This window comes from Bidens hawaiensis, unplaced genomic scaffold, assembly GCF_021521415.1.
Source record: "Bidens hawaiensis isolate Kalapana, Puna unplaced genomic scaffold, B.hawaiensis_p1.1 tig00023205_1, whole genome shotgun sequence".
In the NCBI taxonomy this organism is placed as follows: Eukaryota; Viridiplantae; Streptophyta; class Magnoliopsida; order Asterales; family Asteraceae; genus Bidens; species Bidens hawaiensis.
In genome coordinates this window covers 282,206-291,107 of record NW_027493634.1, presented here as the reverse complement: position 1 = coordinate 291,107, position 8,902 = coordinate 282,206, and the positions used below count along the sequence as shown (strand labels likewise).

At 36.4% G+C, this 8,902-nt stretch overlaps 2 protein-coding genes across 2 annotated transcripts; both read left to right on the top strand.

Annotated features, from left to right (window-relative positions):
• Window positions 1-982: 982 nt before the first annotated feature.
• LOC143567046 (zinc finger BED domain-containing protein RICESLEEPER 3-like) lies at window positions 983-1,753 on the top strand. The gene is made up of 2 exons (XM_077053570.1): window positions 983-1,277; window positions 1,347-1,753. The coding sequence occupies exons 1-2, from the start codon at window positions 983-985 to the stop codon at window positions 1,751-1,753; spliced, it is 702 nt and encodes a 233-aa protein (XP_076909685.1).
• A 5,274-nt stretch (window positions 1,754-7,027) lies between these two features.
• Window positions 7,028-7,645, top strand: LOC143567050 (uncharacterized). Its single transcript, XM_077053573.1, has one exon. The coding sequence runs from the start codon at window positions 7,260-7,262 to the stop codon at window positions 7,596-7,598; it is 339 nt and encodes a 112-aa protein (XP_076909688.1). The 5' UTR covers window positions 7,028-7,259; the 3' UTR covers window positions 7,599-7,645.
• The last annotated feature ends 1,257 nt before the right edge of the window (window positions 7,646-8,902 follow it).

Here is an 8,902-nt window from a genome sequence, read left to right as displayed (position 1 = left end):
GACATCCACTCATCCAGACTCCGCCACCGCCAGTCCGCCCCCGATTCACTCAATCGCCGTCTGCACCACCATCACCATCCACTCAATCGCCGTCTGCACCACCGGACCACCCTCCTCCTCCTCGTTTTGATCCCAGCCGAAGTATGTAATCTCACTCTTTAATCACACACACACACCATTCTTTTCTTCCCCACTATCACACAAACACCGAAGTATGTTTTCTCCTTTTTTAGGGTTTTTCATTTGAAATTGACCTAATTTTGTTGTTGTTGCATATCGTATGATACACCGTTCTCTTTGCGATTGATGATTGACATGATAATTGATTTGGGGAATCTAATTTGTTTTAGGGGTTTCCTCTTTCCATGATAATAGACTATATTAATATTAATATTATCCTCAATTATATTCATATTCTTACTCTATGGCCTCTCGGTCTCTGTTTCATTCCACCGCTTTCTCATCCTACCACCTGTAAGATCCCTAATTCTCTTATTATTATTATTATTATTATTATTATTATTATTATTATTATTATTATTATTATTATTATTATTATTATTATTTCACCTGTTTTCACTCCAACTTATGTTAACGTAAATATTAACGAACTTATTCCGATCGAATTGCATGTTTTAATGTAAATCGTATTGAACTTATTGATTTCTGCTAGCTAGCTATTTAACTGCTCCTGCATTGAATAATTAGACTGTAGTTGACTGTTGATTGTATTCGGTGAGTACGTGTAGTCAAATTAGACAGTTTGGCAGTTTGCGTGTTGTGGCTATTGAGATGAGTTTGGATTGGAGCTGGATAGTGTTTGTAAGTATGTGAATATGTGATCGATGGCTTGTTGATGAATGAGATGGCGATTTAGGTTATCTTTACTATGTCTTTAATTTGTTATCTTCTAGCAGCCTGTAGTTGGCTTTTGCTTAAAGTCTTCTATGTGCCATTCTATTTCAGTTGCATCTACAACTATATGGCATCACAAGGTGATAAATTTGCTTCAAACACTTGTACTCCTACTCCCGTTGCTTCAAACACTCCTACTTATTCTACTCCTCAAGGAAGCAGTGAAGGGGTACATGATTCTAATGAACCACCACCAACTAACTTTACTACCCACGATGAGTCTAACCTTAATGATACTTTTGAAGATGGTCAAAATGTCGGTGGTAAAAGGAAAAGATCTGCCGTGTGGAACCATTTTAAATTAATGAAAGTGAACGGTGAAGATAAGGCGGAATGTAACTATTGTAAGAAAAATCTAGGAGGTTCAAGCAAAAACGGCACATCGCATTTACGAGATCATTTTGAACGTTGTCCAAGACGAACTGTTAAAGATATACGACAAAGCATCTTGATTATGGAGCAAAAGAAAGTTGATGGTAGTTCATCATATCTCTCCAACTACACGTTTAATCCAGACAACTCAAGGAGAGATCTCGCGGAGATGATTATTGTGCACGAGTATCCTCTTACAACGGTGGACCATCATGGTTTTAGAAAGTTTGTTCAAGGTCTTCAACCTTTGTTTAAGGTTCCGAGTCGAAATACCATCAAGAGCGACATTTTAAAAATTTATGAATATGAAAGGGTGAAAACTAAGAAACTATTAGGGAGGATCACAAGTAGAGTGGCAATAACTACTGATATGTGGACAGCTAACCATCAAAGAAAAGGGTTTATGGCCGTCACTGCACACTTTATAGATGACTCTTGGAACTTGCAAAGCCGAATCATGAGGTAAAGCATATATATTGTACAAGTCTAATATAAAGTTAGTTTAAAACTTTAAATGTATTTTACACTTATATTGATGCATAAATTTTATATAGGTTTATTTATGTGCCTGCACCACATACAGCTGATGTTCTTGCAGATACGCTATATGATTGTCTATGTGATTGGAATATTGATAGAAAAGTGTCTACTCTTACCGTTGATAATTGTACCACAAATGATGCAATTATCAACAAGTTACTACAGAAGCTTCCATTGATATCACTCATGAGGAAAGGAGAGTTGTTTCATATGCGTTGTTGCGCGCACATTCTCAATTTGATTGTTCAAGATGGTTTGTCTGTTATTGAGGATGGGATTGAAAGAATTAGAGATAGTGTTTTATTTTGGTCTGCATCAGGAAAAAGAGAGCAAAAATTTGAGGAAGCAGCCAATCAACTTGAAATGAAATACACAAAGAAACTGATCGTTGATTGCAAGACTCGCTGGAACTCTACTTACTTGATGCTTAGTGTTGCTATACCTTATAGACATGTTTTCACGCGATTAAAGCAAAGAGAGCCCAGGTATACTAGTTTGCCTACGGACCTTGATTGGGACTTAGCAACTGAGATATGTAACAAGCTACAACTATTCTATCGGGTAACTCTTTTGTTTTCTGGTAACAAGTATCCTACTGCTAATGTCTTTTTCCCTTTGATATGTGAGATTCGTTTTTCTATGCGGGAGTGGACTAAGTCTTCTATTGTTGACATTAGTCTAATGGCGTATAAAATGAGTATCAAGTTTGATAAATATTGGTCTGTAATTCATGGGATTATGGGGATGGCTGCGGTTTTAGATCCACGTTACAAGCTAAAATACGTAGAGTTGCTTATGCCTGCCTTATACGGTGAAGAAATGGCAAAGGAAGAGTTTAAATCTCTTGAGGATTTTGTCCGAGCTTTTTTTAAAGAATATGAATCTACCAACTCACGTGGTAAAAACTACTATGAAGGTATAATCATATTAATATTTAATGAGTATAAATATAAATTGCTAATATTTGATTTATCTTGATTCACATTAATTTATAGGTTGTGGTTCTAGTTCATCTTTATTCAGTTCGGGGTTGTCAGAGTGTTCTTCTGGTGGATTCCAAAAATTCCTATCTGACATTAAATCCAAAGCTAAGGTGAATGATGACTTGAATGATATGGCAGAGTTAGATAACTACTTGAAAGAAAATCTTTTGCCTGATGAAGTAGAACTGGATTTGTTGCTTTGGTGGAAGACAAATGGAGGTAAGTATCCGACACTTCAAAGGATGGCAAAAGATGTATTGGCAATTCCAGTTTCCACCGTTGCCTCTGAATCTGCGTTCAGTACAAGTGGAAGATTAATAAGTCCTCACCGAAGTCGACTTCACCCAAAAACTTTGGAGGCTTTAATGTGTGCTCAAAGTTGGTTGTTGAATGAGATTCGAGGTAACGCTATATTGAATATTACATTATTACTCATGTTATTTATCTTCATAATCATGAATATATGTTTATGTTATTACTATTAAATATAGAAACTTGTTCGGAAGAGACCGAGGCATATTGCCGCACCATTGAATATGAAATGGATGTGGAAGAGGTAATAATATTTATAAAATTTACTATTTTTGTAACATAGCTTTTATTCTTTTAACTTGGTTGATTTATTGATAAATATTCTTAATGTAGGTAGGTACTAAAGAAAGTGGCACGACGACTTTGGATGATTTGGTTTGATTTGGTATTTAGATTTGGTCGCAAGTTTGTAGTTTGTGTATTTGGCATGATTTTTCGGCCATGTAGACTTGGTTTTATTTCCTTTGTAACACATTGTTTCAGCTTTCATGTGTGTGATGCAGAAGTTTATTTCGATAAATGTTCAGTTATGTGATGAACCAATTTCGGGTCGGGTCGGATCGGTTTCGGGTTTTCGGGTTCGGGGACGGGGCGGGTCGGGGGGGTACAAAAAACCAAACGGGGAATCCCCGATTTAAACCCGACGGGTAATGGGGCGGATACGGGGATGGTTTTTGGTTTCGGGTTCGGGTTAAGCAAAACCCGCCCCAAACCCGCCCCGTTGCCATTCCTAGATATAAGGTTGGCTCCCCTCTAAACCCAAACCAAGTCCAAGTAAACCTAAAATTAGGGGTGTTGAACGGAAGTTTTCTATAGATTTGAAAGGAGAGAGGGTGTGTAATGTGGCGTGAAGGTGAAGTGAAAAGGCTGCAACAAACTTGGCTATTTAATAGGGTTCTACCACAAGAGTTTCATTTGTATTTACTATTATTTTTTGCATATAGGCAATAGTTATCATTTAAAAGTTTTATAAATAAACGTCTTCATTCAAAATCACTCTACCTTGTAAAATTGTAATTATTAACTTTAAAAGTATATTTTACTTAAGTTTTTTTTAATTGGTGAGTTAATTTAAAAGGTCGCTGTAAAAGCCAGTTATTATTTATTTTTATTTTTCGGATATATAAATTTTATTTAGTTAAAAAAAATATGTTTTGTTAACGTGTATGAACTTATGATTAATCTAAAATTTTCGGCCCCCCATGTAAACATTCAAGCTCCGCCACTGCAGTTCTTTTAATAAGTCTGTGTGAATAATACCTCTCAACATCCGAAGCAACATGGCCAGTAAAAAACGAAATTAAACCCAGAACAAACAACATGACCCCACACACCACCGTCCACGAGATCCGCCGCCTCTGTTCACCGCCCACTGCCGTCGTCTTCATCGGTGGCCATAGCAAACAATGGTGCTTCTGCTTCATCTTAGTGTCTTTACAATTATGATTATGATGATGATTATTATTAGCCAAGATGAAAACTTTTATAGTGTATCTCCAACCATTTGTAAAAACTAAAAACAACAATAATAATAATAATAATAATAATAATATTACTCAAATCCTATATTCTCTTATCTATAAAATAGGATTTGAACTTACCAGATAAGAAACTTGAGAATATGAACTTGGAATACGAAATTCAATCTAAATGCGTCTTAAAAGACGAGATTCAGAAAGCTCTTTTTCAAGAAAAAATTAATATGAACGGACCAGACAAGAAACATAAAAAAACCGTCTGAAGAGGTTGTTTTTTAAAAAGTGACTTAACTATAAATATGGACGGAAACCTCGAGATTTTTAAAAATCTCGTCGGGTAAGTCAGATTTTTTCCACATGTTAACTTTTGATTAGTTTAAAAATCTCGTCGTTTATTTTACTAATGTGTCACCTCAGTACATATTTAGTGGGTTGTTTTGGGAATCTAGACATCTTTAGGATCTTTTTTTTTTCTTTCTCCTCCTTTGGATTATTTTGGGAATTTTCCCTTATAAATTTCATAAATAAAGTAATTAATGATTGGGCCACCCATTAGTCTTTTTATAGTGACAAATCTTGCATGTGTTTTTAAGAGACGGAAATTGTCGGGGAAAACATGTAAACCTGGGGAAGTAACGAGAGACCATATATATAATATAATCTCTATAATTGTTTTGACCAAAAGAATAATTATATAGTTTTGTGATCAAATTAGTTATGTGAGGTAGTGTGTTTGTAACAAATATGATAAATAATGTGAAAGTGACACGAGTGATTGCGAGGAAAGCCCTTGATCATATAGGATCTTTGGCATAAAACCTCGGGATGCGAGTAAACATCAGCCTACCTTAGAAATAGTATTAATTGAAGAAATGATGTACAATTTGAGAATAATGTTGATCGCAACTAGAGTTACAGAGAGTGAGTTTGAGTCAATTGGGTTATTTCGTCTTCTCCTTGGTCAGCACTCATAGTCGTTTGAGTCAATCTTCACGTGTTTTTCCTTTTGCGGTTTTACCAAAGTGCATATGCAATCCAAAACAGTTACCTGTATTGACAAGTCAAAATAGAAGAGAAAATATCGGTTAGTTGTTACCAGTGTTTAGGATATTGGATACTATGAGGATGACTCCTATCATGATTTAGGGGATCATGTATCATAAAATCTACCCAAAACGATAATATGATTAATATGATTGATGATATTAAATCTCCCTCAAACTTGGCCTTTCACTATTCCTAGTAGATTGGTACCATTGATACTAAGTATTGTAGATAAATTCCACAAATATTATAAAAAATAAATAATGACATTTATTAATTTTTTATGAAGTAATTTATTTTTTTTAAATCCCATTAAAAGTGGACTATGTAAAACTTTCAACATGTCACGTTGTCGGGATTCCGGATACCAATGTTATAAAAGTAGGTTCATAACTCACGGATCTTGTTAAATGAATATTATTACTAGTGACGAATCACTTAGAAACTCTATTTTTTTATTGACAAAGAGTATGAAATGAATAATATGCTACATATAACTTAAAAGAACCACTTAAGATGAGTATGCTATTATGTTAACGGTTTAAGGGGATATATAATGTTTTATATATTTCTGGAATAGTTATTTAGATATGTTTGTATTATATTTCTCGAGTCCAAAGACATTGGGTTTCACTTCCTCTACTCGATTTAGCAAGATTTGGTGTATCCCGTAAATAAGTAATATTTATAAATTGATTAAGTGTTAAAACTAACAAAACTTACAAGTTTGAAAACCGTAATTAACTTGTCTTTTTAATAGTTTTATATAATATACAACTATTTAAAAACATGTATGGAATTTCTTGTTTTAATCTTCATTGATAATCGACGATTGTTAATATATTTTGAATAATTTAACAAAGAGATTGTATTATGTTAACCCTGTAGTTACGTGTTAACATTCACTTTGGATACTAGATAAAACATAGTGGGACGAAATCAATCAAGTGGGTCGGCATACACTAGTCAAATATCTTTAAATCCTCAAAACTTATAAGGCTGAGGGGTGTGGGGGGCGCGAGAGGGGGCGCGAGTGGGGGCTCCAGCCAATAATATTGTGACGTGTGGCAGAGAGAGAAACTTGATAAGATGGGTGTTGGAGCCCCCGCTCGCGCCCCTGGCCCTGGTGTGGAGGGGCGCGAGCAGGGGGCGCGAGCAGGAGAAGAAAAGAAGAACAATTATGAGCCCAACGGCTATATTTAACATTCCCAAGCTCTCTTCACGCTATTCCCAGCCGCGAGGCCTCTTGCGCCTGCCTTGAAAGCCGTGCTCGCGCCCCTCTCGCGCCCCTCTCGCGCCTCGGTGGTGTGGTGCTCGCGCCCCGGGGCGCGAGCGGATGGGCTCACGCGCCCCCTCTCACGCTCCACACCCCTCAGCCTAAGGTTAAATCAGCCACAATTGTTTTGACTCTTTGAAGTCCACTAATCATTTCCATTTCTCCACTTACAAGTCACTATTCACGACGTGTCAAATCCACCATGCAAAACTTACTATAAATACACGAAATCCCACATTTGGTTTGTATCCACATGCAATACAACTTCACCTTCTTTCATCAAACTAAATCAAGTCAACCCACATATACATAACACATACTAAACTTGTTACAAGCATAATGGCATTCATGAAGTTCCTACTATTTCTTGCTTTGCTTATTGCTTCTTTATCCACTTCCGTTTTAAGTGCTGAGGGGCGAGTTGCTCGCAAGGATTTAGGTGTAGATCTTGGTGGCGTTGGTGTTGGGGCTGGGGCGGGTGTTGGGATTGGCTTAGGGGGTAGTGGAAGTGGTTCTGGAGCAGGTGCAGGATCTGGATCAGGTTCCGGATCCAGGTCCAGCTCCTCCTCTTCTTCAAGCTCATCGAGCTCAAGCAACAGTGGCTCAGGGGGTGGTGGCTCTGAAGCAGGTTCTTCTGCAGGATCCCATGCTGGATCGGGAAATCAGGGTGGAAACTGAATGTGGAGTTACGTATACCATTTTATATAACATGCCATTATACTTATCTAAATAAATAGATCGATATATATAAATAAATGGTGATGCTACTCTTTGTTATTGGCATGTAACGTTTCACTGTAAAAGTTTATTCAAGTTTATATATACATTAATCATTATACATGTAACATAAAGTTCTCAGACTTGCTACTAATCTACGATTACATCCTTCTGTATATTGATGGACTTGAGAAACAATAATTATTTGTCTACTGTTAGTGACATTGCTCCAAAAGATTCATCTACATTGTTTTTATATTAGTAGGTTAGTGTTTTGGTCAAAAATTATCGAAGCAATTTTATGAACAGACTTAGTAAGTGAGGTAGTGTGTTTTTCAAGATAATGCAAATAAGTATGGTAAAGTAAAAGGTTGACACGAAATATAGCGAGTAAAACCCTTGATCATGGTGATGATCTTTGGCAAAAAATCTCGGGATGAGAAAATTATCCAACTAGCCTCACATATATTAAATAAAAATGTTGAATACAAGTCGAGAACTGATTGTAACGGTTGCTAGTGTACATTATGAGTGTGAGTGGGGTGTTTTTTCAGTGTCGAATACCGTCCACAATCAGCCTCTATTTATAATAGAGAAAAACAACTGGAAAATAAGCTTTATTTACTAGGTGTTTGACTTGAGGTGCACTCATATGACCGGTGTAGTCTTTTTACTATTAGTTATTCATTTTTTTATATATAAACAACACAAGTAGGTATCCACCAACAAACCAACAAACCACACCAACAAGTTACACTAGCATACGATTTTTTTTGTTTTATTAATGTATGAATACAAGAAACAAACTGAATGCTAAAATGAAACTATGACCTAGGTTATATAATAACCTTAACTTGCTACCTAACTTACAAACTAAATGCAAAGTCTAATTGAGTCGATCTATTCCTAATCATTCGAAAATCAAGAAACTAAACCGTACATATACTAAACATATATTTTAAAAACAACATAAAGAGATAAACCCATCTCCGATCTTCCCACTTGTTATGGCAATACAAACACCTAGCTTGTAGATCTTCAACCAAGAAACACTACCGCCGTCGCCCAACCCGGCCACTTGAGCACACCTTGCCCTATCTTCGATCAAGGGGTTTCTTGCTACGAGTATAGCGACAATGAAGGTATGACAGTCCACGAGTCCGCTGCTGATAGAGTTTCCTAACATGCTAAGATCAAATAACACATCCAGTTAGTCTCACCGCAGGAGGTAGTCTCATGCAATTAGACTCCAGTGTGAGAATCGG

Coding starts and splice junctions, on each gene's coding strand:
- LOC143567046 (XM_077053570.1), top strand. CDS start 983: ATGGCATCACAAGGTGATAAATTTGCTTCAAACACTTGTACTCCTACT. Junction 1,278..1,346: donor TTGTAAGAAAAATCTAGGAG/GTTCAAGCAAAA, acceptor GAACTGTTAAAG/ATATACGACAAAGCATCTTG.
- LOC143567050 (XM_077053573.1), top strand. CDS start 7,260: ATGGCATTCATGAAGTTCCTACTATTTCTTGCTTTGCTTATTGCTTCT.